Source organism: Carassius carassius, chromosome 35, assembly GCF_963082965.1.
Source record: "Carassius carassius chromosome 35, fCarCar2.1, whole genome shotgun sequence".
NCBI lineage: Eukaryota > Metazoa > Chordata > Actinopteri > Cypriniformes > Cyprinidae > Carassius > Carassius carassius.
Window position 1 is genome coordinate 24,835,624 of NC_081789.1, and position 13,983 is coordinate 24,849,606.

Consider the following 13,983-nt stretch of genomic DNA (forward strand, 5'->3'; position numbering starts at 1 on the left):
TTTTCACTCTAGATACTTTAGCTCTTGATATGCAGACACTTGATTATGTTTGTTTCAGACTAAAGTGCTCTGACAGGACTGCATTCACACACACACACACACACACACACACAATCTCTATCCATTGCATAATGACAGATGCACAATCTTAAAACCTTGACCATCTCTCTCTCACACACACACACACACACACACACAGAGGTCTTACTGTGCAGGGCCGCTGGCCCGCGTCAGTCTGTGTTAGCATAAGAACAGCTTATTAAAGACAGAGAACATCACCACAGGCCAACCCTGAAGATGAAGGACTGAGTGAAGAAGACAGAGAGAGAACTCAAAACTGTCATATCTGTCTGTGTCCGGCTGATGTACATGTATATTGCTCATGTTTACACAGCGAGATGAACATAAACGCTCTAAAAAAAAATGGAGCTGCAGCAACAAAACCTGTTGCTTAAGAAACTTAAAAATTGCTTTAAAAATTGCATATGCACTGAAAAAAATTAGTAAATTATGTCAAAATATTATTTATTTATTAAACATTACTGAACCAACCTAAATACAGCACTCTATACCTACACATTTTTTGTCGTTGTTGTTGAATTAGGTAAAAGCTGCAGGTTAACACATTTTACCAGTTATTTTATAGTTTAATGTTAGGTTTTAATTAGATGTTCAGTTTTTATTACTTAATTTTTTTAATTAGATTTTAACTAAACTAATACCAATACGTAAAATAAATTTTACTTTATATATGTATAAAATGTAAATAATTAGTATTAGTATGTTGAAAAATAATAATAATAATAATAATCTATTATTAAGAATTAGTTTTATTTAATATAATGATACACTGCTTTTAACAGTGTGGAAAACTATTTTGCATTATCCTGAAAATCATCAAAGTGATTTCCCCATATACTGTATATATATATATATATATATGTATGTATAAATAAATAAATATATATATATATATATATATATATATACATATAATATTTTTTTTTTAACATGCATATCACTGGATGGGTCATTGAGCATAACAAATAATGAATCTGCTGCAATAATTCAAGTTGTGGCTTTTTATGTAGCTCAGGCTGATGGTGGTGAGGTCAGAATATCAACAACAAAGTGAGGTTAAACATCAAATAAAAATGATTTAGACAACAAAAACCTATGTTAGCATATAAAATCGTTTCTTTACTGAAAAATGTAAATTCTGTCATCATTTATTCACATCGTTGCAAACCTATAGGACTTTACTTTCTTCTGTGGAACACTGAAAAGAAATATTCTTGGATTTTTCTGTCCACACACTTCCACAGAAGAAAGAAGACCGCATATAATGAGCAAATGTTGACCGAAATGTAGATTTATGGGTACGCTATCGGTTTAAGTCCTATTGCTGTTGTTGTGGAAGCATTTCAGTATGTTTGTTAAGAGACCAGCAGTCTGACTGTACATAAAAACAGACCGCCGAGCCCAGCGACAGCTGCAACAGCGATGGCCCTGATGACCAGGAACTCCATGGAGTCCTCGAGCTTGGTGTGCAGCCGCAGCACCTGTCTGTGAGTGTCCTCACGAGAGCCCGAGTTCTCGATCACATGACTGGCGAGTCCTCGCTTCTCTTTGAGGGGCATCTGAGCGCCGATCCTCTGCTCGGCCTCCTCCTGACCCAAACCGTCCCTCTGCATGAGACGGGACAGCTGCGTCGCTGGGTCACTGCCCAAATACAGACACATGAGCTGAAGAGACCAGGCTTATTACTGTTAAATTAGTTAAAACCGTTAAGTGTAATGAGAGACCAAAATTAAATATTACAAAAAAGTTAAATAAATATTACATTAAAGAAAAAAAAAAGTCCTGAAAAGCTGAATTTAAAATAAAACTGAAAATAAACTGTAAATAAATAATAAAATTTTTAAAGAAGTGATAAAAGAAACTTAATAAATAATGCTAAAATAACACTGAAAGACCCTTTATTTGCTTTAAAAACTACAGTATCACACAACCCAGTCTGACTTATACAGTATTTATGAAAACAAGGAAAATGAAAGAGAGAAAAAACATCATACCAGTAAACGACAACCGCGTGTGTTAGGAAACGAGTGAGGCGTCGTGTTTCGAAAAGCAGCGGCACATCCAAAACCACATATCTGTAGCCTAAAGATCAACCAGCAATAAACATTAGTTCAGGAGATTTTGCTACACTTTTATCATTCTATGTTTGATTGTATGCATGTGTGAGTATACCTTTAAGGAAGTACAACAGTATTTGTTTGAACATTTCTTTATGTATTTCTGGGTGTGTGATGGAGTTGAGAAGTTTTCGTTTCTCGGGGCTGGAGAAGATGATCTGCCCCAGTTTCTGTCTGTCAATCTCGCCATTGTCTAACAAAATTTCACGTCCAAAATGCTGCACGATCAGTCTGTACGCTGGGCTTTGGGGCTCCACCACTGATACACAAAGAAAAATCACACAATTAAAGCACTGATTAAATAAATCAATTTATATTAAACAAATAATATAATTAAATCAATATTTTTTTATTATTATTTTAAAATAATTATATCTAAACATGTATATAAAATATTTTATAAAATATGAATTAATACAAACTATATTATTTTTACCAATTTTAAATAATTTAGGTTTATGTGTGTGTACAATTTTTTCAATAAAAAAATCTTTATTTTTATTATTCAATTAAATAAAAATCTATACACATTATAATTACATTTATATATTGATTTAATATTTAAGCTAGAAAAAATGAATCTAGAATACACACTTACTAAAGTTAGTTAAGTTTTTACAATTAAATGGTATTGAATTTTTTTACATTAATTTGTTATCTTAAAAAAAAAATCTAAATTTTTTTAAATGCTTTACGTTAATTTTCTACAAGCTGCCTACCTTTTTTTCTTTTCTTTTTTTTTTTCAAAACACAAAATCCTATGAATTACTTTACAAAATAATGTTATAATACACTAAGGACTAACAAGCACTAAACACCTTTCCGGGCCACCACATCTGCATCGATGACAGGACAGCCCAGTTCTTTCAGCTGAGAAGACACTGTGCTCTTCCCTGAGGCAATGCCTCCAGTTAACCCCACAAGAAACATGCTGAAACACAAAAATCATAGTTATTTACCCTCTAACATCTAATTATACAGTATGTGGCTGATGAATGTTGGTCGTTGGCGCCTTCTAGCGGCCTCTACTGGAACTTCAATTAAAATTCGGGCTCATAAATATGTAAATACACGAGTAATCGGTAACCTAGATTCAAACAACATTTCTAATTCCAATAATGACTTGCATAATGATAGATGTCTTGTTATGTTTAACACATTAAGTGGTAAAACTCAAGTTACATTTTGCTTGGGTTAAAATTCACCCATACCACAACGATAATCTGACTAATGACGTTAATAAACAGCACTGACATTTAAAAATGTTAAAAATATACAGAAGACGCACACTTACCCAACAGCAATGACCTACTTCATAAACTGGAAACAGAGATTATAGACGCGTTTCTGCATAGATATACAAAAAAACAGAGGCGAATTTCAAAACACAATATGCTAGTTAATAGCAAGTATCTAAAGGGTCTGACGGCTCTATAATAATGCTATATAAATATAATCCCATTATTTGTGTTCATAACATTGACCTGTGCGCTTTGAACGTAAGGTCTCTCTTCCTCTACTTCCTTTGTAAACAAATTCAACGCATCAAACAAGCGCCGCCACGCGGACTGGAGCGCAACGACAACCCTGTTTTGAAATACATGACGATTTTATAAAGGAGGATAAGATTCTGCACGTTTTTAAGTAAAACGTCTAGATTTCCATCATTTTGTAATGATTGCTAAACACCTGCCTGAACCAACAAACTGGTTTAATTATTTATGCAATGACAGACAAGAGTAGAAATTGTAGATTTCCAAGAGGCTATCTTGAAAAATCTTGCACTATTTTGACATTTGGTTAATGATTTTATCCAACACAATGTGTGATTTTCTTATGTCATTTCTCTACGCTTGTAGACAATGAATCAATCCTTCTTTTTAAACAAATAATGTTTGGGATTAAAACACACTGCATCTAGTTTTCTAGTGAGCATAAGGACTATTATTAACAAGTCTGACTGTGTTTAATTAGATGATAGAGCTATATACCGCAAAGTACAAAGGCACATGTACCTTTAAGGTAACAATATGCACCCCATAGGGATATATATATATATATATATATATATATATATATATATATATATATATATATATATATATATATATATATATATATATATATATATATATATTTGTAGGCCAGAGGACGAGGTCATTTTCAGACCTGGTGTATGATATTAAATCTAATTATTGTCCCTTAAGTTTTGTTAAAATTAAAGGATCAAACATCTCCAAAGACAATGCCAGACTTTACTGCAAAAAAAGCTTGTGAATGTGGGTAGGTCATATATTTCTTTATCACTAACTGATATGAATTTACTCTTTTAATGAGTTTTATGTATAATGTTTTCCTTGTTGAATCAATGCAGTTTTACATTTTTATAATGACCTTTGGCTTTTATTATGTTTAACCAGTACAAATTAAAAATGCCTAAAAGTTCTAAACTATTAATACTAATAGTTATAATAAAAATAGGAAATTACACAATTTGCCATGTGTGAAAATGCAGGATTACTTTGAGTTTTATTTTTAATAAAAACAGAAATGCAGGAAAAATTGAATTTCTTTATTGTACAGCACATGACTTTCGGACATGTCAGAAGTGAAACTTTTTCCCTAGGATATTATGAACAAATTATAAAATTGCAAAAGGTCCATCTGACTTGATTGTAGAACAATTAAGCAAAGCTGTTGTGCACAATGGAAACAACATCATACTATCATCAGAGTCATATTCATATTCAGTCAGAAAGAGAAATATTTACACAGTACAGAGGGAAATGTGTTTCAGAGCACCACATCACATGATAAATGTACACTGACAAAGGCATATCGAGATTTCCAGTGAAAATTTACCCACAGACTGTGAACAAAATATAAACAGACAGAGGAAGAGAATGGCTTTGATTTCAGTACTAGTAGGTTTGATTGAAACTCATTCTAAAAAGAGTGTGCAAATGTAAAATCTGTGAAATTGTGGGTCAGTATGTAAGGTTAAGGGTTTCAGCACCGAGTATATAATATAAAACAAACTAAAATCCTCTTAAGAATTCCACCACTACAGCTTACACTAGATGTCTAAGTCTCACTCTTAATCGCCAACTTAGTATAAAATAATCCAGAACTTAATCTCAGTTCCAGTTATATATGTTTCAGTTATTATAAGGAAGTTATGAAGGGTTGCGAAACAACTGACACACATATGAGGCATGTTGCAACAGTAGTGTCAAGTTGACAATCATCACAAGAGACAGCGTTAATCACTGCTCTACATGTGATTGGCACCAGATCAGCATGAGCAGAGCTATTTTAGTTAAAGTCTCTTTGTATTATGTTTGATAGTCATCAAATAGCTCTTGATTATTCATAAAATGTTGCTTCATAAATTACATGTCATGTCTTTAATGATGGGAAAAATAATAGAAAAGTGTCATAAATTATAAATTAAGAAGTGTCATAAATTATGAGCTTTTAATATTTTAATGGCTTATTAAAAAATCTGAGTCAGAATTTTGTCACAGCCAAGTTCGGATGGAAATACATTAGCCAAACACTGGCCTGTAAACTGGCATATAATATTTCATTTGAAATTTTGGCAAATTTCTTCCCATCAGGCATCTGTAGCAGATGCACCTATTATCCACCTTCATGCTTTGATAGTGTCTATTTTAATTTGTAGGCATAAAAAAAATCTGTTGTCCTATATTAGTTATCTCATGCACATAAAGGCTATCATACATATACACAAAATTTTAATGGCTCTCTTTTAAACAAATGAAAAGCTGGACTGAAAATGCTAACTGTGGTGAACATACATTCATATCTACTGTATCACATTCAATGCTTTTTCATTGTAAGTGAGATTGGGGCCCAGATTCGGAGTCAGCTTTTCCTATACAAATCTGCACTTTAATGCAACTAATGCTAAGTTTAGGCCTATCACAATTCTAAAGATTATATTCAAAAACAACACTGGAATGGAAGATGTTGTATGGCATAACATATAATACAATAAATCAAAAATGCAATGTGTAATGACATAGAAATTGCTATAACATCAGATAAATGTGAACTTTAAGCCTTCTTATTTTAATCTACTTAAGGACAAACAGTAAAAAATGTGGAATGTTTGAAACTTGAACTGTAAATTTCAGATTAGCACTGCACAAAAAATCTGAAATAGTATGAAAGATTGAAGGAAAATTTTAATTGACATCAAAATAATGAGTTTCGAAGGTAGAAGAATGGCAAGTTGGGACGAGATACCAAGGAATATACTGCATAAGAACATAAGAAAATGGGAATCTAAAAGTTTTACAAGACTTCTTGTTTACAAGAAAACATCAAGTTCTTGATCCAACATATTGAAGACTCAAGCTTTGGAGAAAGCCATCCATTGAAAAAGTCTATTACCGAGCCGTTGAGAGTGAAAAGGTACTTGGGTACTTTTGGATGCAATCGTTTGTTTGAGTCTAATTTATATGGAAATAGAGAGACTGTAAGATAATGTATTCCTGTTGTAGACCAGCATGTTGTGTTGTGCTTTATTTTAATGCACTTGCCCAGTTGTTTGGTATCTTGTGTTCTTCCAACTGCAATGGCATTCTTCTCTTCTTAGGGAAGTCGTGGCCTAGTGGTAAGAGAGTTTGATTCCTAATCCTAGGGTTGTGGGTTTGAGACTTGGGCTGGCAATACCACGACTTAGGTGCCCTTGAGCAAGACACCGAACCCCCAACTGCTCCCCAGGTGCCACAGCATAAATGACTGCACCACTGCTCCGGGTGTGTGTTCATGGTTTGTGTGTGTGTTCACTGCTCTGTGTGTGCACTTTGGATGGGTTAAATGCAGAGAACGAATTCTGAGTATGGGTCATCATACTTGGCTCTATGTCACGTCAATTTCACTATGACTAGTCTTGAATTTAATGTGATTCTTGGTGTGGAAAACACTAAGATGGTATGATGCCACCAAATTTGTGTTCTTTGACCCCTGAGGTGCATTCAAATTGATCAGTGAAAGTATGTTGTCATAGAAAGACAAAAGAAAATAACAAAAATCCAATGGCGCAACAATCATTTTGGTAACGTCTATCAAATTACAACGACACAAATAGTCGGTCTGTAAAAATATCACTGGGTCAGTAGTCATTATCAATTTGAACACATCTCTAGTTAGTCCAATTATTCAAAGGCAGCTACTGGGATTGATTTCTCACTCTACTTCTTGGGATGAAAAACCATTAGGGGGCGCTCTTCAATGCGCTGCCAAGGACTCTTCTTGTTCTCATCCTTATCATCCAGGTCGTTGTCATCTTCCGGACTGGTGACAGAGTCACGCTGTGTTTCGCTGTTGCTACTACGTGAGCTGTTCCCCCGGCTTCGACCCCTTTTCGGCATTGAAGACCCCCTTGGATCCTCAGGACCGTCATCCAAAAGAGGGGTCAATGGGTTTTCCAGTGGTGAACTGGCTCCCATGCGGCTCGCTCCTCCACTTAGGTCCAGAGGGTCATGGTAGGTTGGTTTGGAGTAGTGTTTCCCGCCTCTTGTACTGTTGGAACTGCTTCCTCCATAGCCCTTACGCCCACTTCCATAATGTTCCTCTTTGTTCTTGCGACTGGATGTGGACTTGCGCTCATGTTGGGTGGATTGGAAACTTGTGTCTATGTTACGGTCCTTACTACTCCCTGCAGGGGCACTCAACGTGCTTTGGGCGCTGTGGTTGCCACTATGTGTTCCACCGTGGCTGAGATCAGCACCTACATCTATGTATGAGTGGCGCACATGAGCGTTGGCACGTCCATCGAGTGATATGAACCAAGCACGAGGGTGTTGCTTCACCCCCAGTTCCAGAAGCTTCTTCTCAGTGAGCGCTTGCAGCTCCCCGTTCATTTGGGAGATGGTGGAGTCATTAAATAAAACAGGTATGTGAACTGGTGCTGGTGTTCCACCGGGGGCCCAAACACTCTCATCAGAGCCTGCTGGAGAATCACCTTGCTGGGCTTCTGCATGGCCTGAACCAGGGGTTTGGTTTTGGTGGTTTTGGCCTTGAATCCCACTGTTGGCACCTTGCGAACTCTGTCCATCACGGTCTGCTTGATTTGTCCCATCTTTACCCTGATCTGTGGCACCAAACTCGGACGAAAACCTCATGTAGTGGGCCGGGATCACAAGAGTTGGTACCATAGAACGGTACATGTTCTCCTTCATCTGATCCAGTGAGCTGCAGAATATAATTTGACCTGGTTGTGTGTTGAGTGATGTTGGGCGAGCAAGGTGATCCGGCCCTTGCAGAACCTGCGAATACTCTGGTGGCTTGTCGACAATTGGTGGAGAAGGTGGGTCAGATGTGTAGCCCCGGTTATCATTGACAACGTGCCTCCGGCGATACTCTTTATCCTTGTCATCAGGGCTATAGTTGCGTCCATAGTCATCATGTATAAGATTGCTATCCAGATTGCTTGTATCTGTGGAACGATGTACCTTCATGGGGAAACTCTCTGCATTCTTTTGGGCTCCTTTAGACTGCTTGGTCTTAGAGGAATGCCGAAGCTTATGGGCAGGAATGTGCCTGGTAAACTCATCCCGAGCCCCCTTGAAGGCATGGGAAGGGGATCCTTCGGATTTGTTGGCGTCCAAGTTGCCATTGGAGGAGGCAGATTCAACATGGCCACCACAGATGAGGTTCAAATGGGACATGGAGGTGCCTTGGTCCCGCTTGGATCCGTTCAGAGCTGATGGAGCTTGAACCTGTTTCTGCTGCCGTCTGGGTTTCAGACATCTTCGTCTGGAAAACGGATGTTTACATTTAGAAAAAACACTCTCAGTGAGTCATTTGCTGTAATCTTGTGAAATATACCTTATAATCAACCCAGGCTCAGAGGGAAAACATGCCTGTGGTGACAGTTCTTCAAAATGGTATTATGTTGCTTCTTGCATGTTTCAAACAACTTTCAAAGTGAAATGCCCAGTGATAGGCACCAAAAGCACAATCAAAATAGAGGCATGTCTTTCCACTGAGCCTATGCTACTTTTAATTACACATAATTCAGACAAACTAGTACATACCTGCAATAATAAAGTAGGACACAAAGCAAGACTAGTACAAGCAAAGCAAGAGATCCCAAGATGGACAGGAGGAAGAAGGTATGGTAGGCAGTGATGTCCCTCAGGCCTGGGTGAGACAAACTTGAGCCTAGTGTTCAAAGATAAAGCCTGATTAGCATGTCTGCATGTAATTGTGTTTGAGTCAAGGTACAAGTGTGTATATTGTTGTATGTACAAGTGCAATTGCATTCGAGTATGTTACTGTGTTCATAGTGTGTGTGTGTGTGTGTGTGTGTGTGTTCACTGCTCTGTGCGTGTACACTTGGATGGGTTAAATGCAGAGCACAAATTCTGAGTATGGGTCACCATACTTGGCTGAATGTCACGTCACTTTTTTCCACTTTTACCTGGTGAAAAACGGAAAGCTGCAATCCAGTAGCCAAGCTGGGAGGCAGTAAAGTCCCACGTGAGCTGTGATCCTTCTCGAGTGATAAATCCTGTTCCATTTCGTACCCATAATCCTAGAGAGCAAATGCATAGCATTATTCCCAAAAAAGAGGAGCTAGCATTGACAGGGCTTATGCAGGATGTTCATGTTGCTTCCATTATACCAGATAGGACAATATTTACACAGTTACCAACACTATTTTTTGGTGCCTAAAGCATGGTTGTGAGTACCTGTCTTGGTGTCGTACATCCATACAGGTATGCTGGTGGCAGATCGTATGCGAGTATCAGAAGGCAGTGGCACAGAGATGTGAACTGGCTCGCTGACCTCAACCGCTCGACCCTCACGGTCAAACAGCTGTGCGCTGACCGCTGCTATTGTTGTTAGATCTGTCCAGCCATTCTCTCCTCCTTAAAGCAATTTACACCGTTATAAATACACTGTATTATCTATAGCTATATATATTTTTAGTAAGTCTCTCCTACATATTTTTTTGTTTTTTTTATGGAGCATTTATTATGGTTCAAATATTTAAATATCTTTATATAGAAAGACTAGTATTTTATACTAGAATATTATACTAGAATAGTATTTTTAATACCTGTGTTGTTTGGTTCCAGAGCGAGAGGGTAAGGGAATGAGTTAATTTCATTCTGGTCTCTGGCTGTTGTTAAAACTGCAGTCAGTTCTGTGTAGGAGGAGTTAAACTGTAGGCTCCGCCTTGGAACCTGCAGCCATGGCTGGCTCCGCCCACCTGAAATTAAAACAGTATAGCAAATCAAGTGTAATGACTGGCAAGTAACATAAATATGTATTTTTAGAGAAGTTAACTTATACAAGAATTAATGAATTCAAATGAAATCAAATAAATTTTCTTGAAAAATCATAGGCACTTTTTTATGCATTTCACATTATTTGGAGCCTTGGAAGACACACAGAATTGTGCATTTTGTGGAAACCAACAATATTCTGTTTGCATAATAGACTAAATTATTAAGCCTGGGAGCCTAAGTAGTATATTCTGGAATATTAATATCTTATGCCAGTTTCCAATGTGTGTGTGTGTATAGAACATCTTTGCTTTGAATAAGTGTCTGCAAAATGACTAAATGTAAGGTAATGATTGCGCAATGTAGCTGGGTTTCCACTTAGGCAATTCACTTTTTTTGTTCTATTATTTTCTGAAATGCAAGCCTCTCTGAGGCGCATAACTGATAACCTTACAATAGATGCCTTCTATGCTGCAATAAACGCCCTATCATTACAGTGGAATTAGAGCAATTAGATAGCAGATTCAGATGTCAAACGATTCTGTAATGGAATTAGAATATTTCTGCCGTTGCTATGGTGACAGCTGCAAAAAACTTAAGTGTCAGGATGACGTAAGCTGAAAGCCTGAATAGCAATGTTTAAATCCAAAAATTCGATTTACACTTATGTGCAACAATGGAATATCGCATAAAACACGAATAAAGCACTGTTTCCATCCAAGGAGAACAAAATCGTCACTTCCTGGTAAACTAGCTCTAAATGCTATGCGCCTTTTTTTCTTATCAGATAAAAAGCTTATCCAACTCAAATGTGCGCATTGGCTTTTTCTGCGCATTTTTCGAATTTTTAAGCGATATTCCAAAATGCCCATAAAAATAGGTGGATAGAAACGCACACAATGGGTGAGAAGGAAAAACTACTTTGTTAAGGACATGCATATGCCAACTCTCACATTTTTGTACACCCAAAATAAGCAATAATAACAATAATCTTCTATTTTCTGATAAGAATGTTGTGATAATCATGCTTGTTTTAGTGTATGTTTATAAAGTTGTTTTAATGGTCATTGACGTTTTCTTACTCGGGGAGCCATGAAACACCTGGATGACATCATCATATAGTATCAGTGTGCCAGGCTTCTGGGCCATCAGGTAAAGACTGACAGAGGCATATACTAACAGAGAGAAATAGAGATGTGTTAAAAAGCTGGTTAATTAAAACTGAAATAGATGCCTGTTATGCCATGAACAGTATGTTAAAGTATGTCATTCTAAATGTCCCTTCACAAATGGTATATGACAATGACAGTTTGGTACAAAAAAGGCTGAGGCTGCATCTTTTTTTCTATCATTGAACCCTCATGTTGTGTTCTGGTCATTTTGACCCAGAGAGGATATTCTTTTTCCTGAAAATGCTAGGTAATGTTATTGCATTGGGCAAAAACTTACTATCTTTGTTCACACAGTGTATGATTCTGTCTTTTTATGTACTTCTTTTTTCAATAAGCACAGGCTTTCCATTTCTTTTTTCAACTGATTAATCATAGGCCTCTTTGATCTTTTTTTATACACCTCAGTTTTGGAGTGAACGTGGCCAAAATTATCCACAAATAATGCATTTTTCACTCAAAAACTGAGATGCATAAGCTCAGACCAATGAGGCCTACTATTAATCAGTTCCAGAAGGAAATATGAAATCTCAGCTAATGCTAACTGAGAGAAAACAGGTTGACAAAAAGATTGAATCCAAGATTTGGGAATAGGAATATCATAATAAGAAATTTACAAGCAGATTTTCAATAGGTCAGCCAATTTTGATTGGGAAAAGTAAATTGGGTAAAGTTTTTTCAGCACAGTATAAGGGTTAAGCATGACTAAACATTTTATATGAGTTTATTCAGCATCGCCTTTTACACTCAACACTTAATAAACAAAGTTTTAGGATTTTTGAAAATTTTAAAACAAAGAAAGTTATGACATTAAATCAAGAAAAATTACATTCTGAACAAGATGTGACTTTTATATGCAGAGTTAATTTAGTTCACATTAGAGTTTACTCACAGGGTAAACGGCTGGCATGCCATGGCACAGAGCTGGTGAGGTAATCTCTCTGAGATGCCGTAATGATTACCCATGTTCCCGTGCGGTACAGGAAGCTGACGACCTGCACACCATCACTGCCTGCTTTGCTTTGTGCCAGCAGAGTCTGGTTACTATGAACGGCAATAGCAGCATTGGGCAGGGGGGAAAGATCACCGCTGTCAAACACCTGGACCCTCACCTGCACCTCTGAGGGGGACAAAAACAAGTTCATATGATCAGATGCATGGCGAGAACGTCTTCAGACACGTTTGGATTCAAAAATAATAAATCCATCATAAGATTCTAACCAAAAAATAGGATGAACTAAAAGACCAAATTCATATAGAAAGATCTGAATACAGACAACTGCATGGTTCTCATAAAAACATATCAGGTAACTCTCATATAGCATTCACAGCTTCATACAGAAGACAGCTGAAGTAATATATAAGCACACTTATATTGAGCTGTCAGTGGGCCTCATTAAATCTCAGATTTGCATATTTGACATAGACACAAAAAGCTGTTTAGAAAGATATCGTGCAGCCAAAAAGCTTGAGTAGGCTATGTCAAATTGGGAATTAATTTGCAAAGGCCGATACTCAATAATATGCACTTATTGTTTCCTGTCTATAAAGCCATGCGATGCGTGAAATTCGTACAAATCTGCGTTTCCGAGTTTGCGTTTAGCAATCATAGACCGATGCATACAAATGATACGATGTTGCAGTAGCATTTGTCTCGTTTGCTCGATGTTTTGGGCACAAAATAGCCCACCACTCCCTCATCCAGACCCGCTATGCGTCCCATTATTCTCTACTCACCCAGAGCTTCCCTTTCATGGATCGATTTGCCAGCTGTCCCTTCAAAACCGCACAAAAATATAAAGAAGAAAAAACGAAGGACGAAAAGGGACGGCATCTTGAAAGCTACATCGCTGTTTCCACCTCGTCAGCCATATGTGTGTGTGTGTTTTCAGACATGGTTGCCAGCATCCTTCAGTGTGATGCGGGATGCTGCGCTGCTGCCGCCTCTCATTGTCAGTATAAAAGGAAAAACAGCGACCCCGCGTGGACAAACAGGGCGGTACGTTTAATTAAACCTACAGCAATTTTGTAGTACCTACTATTTGTTTTAGGAATCTGTTCTGATTACATATAGATACGACCGCGAAAAGTTGGAGGTCGTGTCAGCAACTATAAGGGAAGGTTTGAGTCAAAGTCCACACTAGAAGTGATTTTGGTTTCAAATGCCTCAATAAAAACTTTCTTAAAGGAATAGTTTACCTGAACTTTAAAATATAACTGAAAATTTACTCACCCTTGGGCCATCTAAGATGTAGAGGGGTTTGTTCCTTCATGGAAACTAAATAAATAAATAATAAATTTTGTAAATTGCCATATGTCACTTGCTCACCAATGGATCCTCTGCAGTGA

At 37.1% G+C, this 13,983-nt stretch overlaps 2 protein-coding genes across 2 annotated transcripts; both read right to left on the reverse strand.

The window, feature by feature from the left end:
* Positions 1 to 1,311: 1,311 nt before the first annotated feature.
* On the reverse strand, positions 1,312 to 3,724 carry dcakd (dephospho-CoA kinase domain containing). Its single transcript, XM_059524182.1, has 5 exons — positions 3,493 to 3,724; positions 3,017 to 3,129; positions 2,254 to 2,457; positions 2,076 to 2,163; positions 1,312 to 1,722 (listed from the first exon to the last, which is right to left on the reverse strand). Exons 2-5 carry the CDS (start codon positions 3,126 to 3,128, stop codon positions 1,437 to 1,439), a joined length of 690 nt encoding a protein of 229 aa, XP_059380165.1. The 5' UTR covers position 3,129; positions 3,493 to 3,724; the 3' UTR covers positions 1,312 to 1,436.
* Positions 3,725 to 6,704: 2,980 nt separating this feature from the next.
* LOC132116325 (protein FAM171A2-like) lies at positions 6,705 to 13,568 on the reverse strand. Its single transcript, XM_059525116.1, has 8 exons — positions 13,372 to 13,568; positions 12,527 to 12,754; positions 11,548 to 11,640; positions 10,297 to 10,449; positions 9,926 to 10,105; positions 9,655 to 9,768; positions 9,269 to 9,395; positions 6,705 to 8,987 (listed from the first exon to the last, which is right to left on the reverse strand). The coding sequence occupies exons 1-8, from the start codon at positions 13,466 to 13,468 to the stop codon at positions 7,421 to 7,423; spliced, it is 2,559 nt and encodes an 852-aa protein (XP_059381099.1). The 5' UTR covers positions 13,469 to 13,568; the 3' UTR covers positions 6,705 to 7,420.
* Between the last annotated feature and the right edge of the window lie 415 nt (positions 13,569 to 13,983).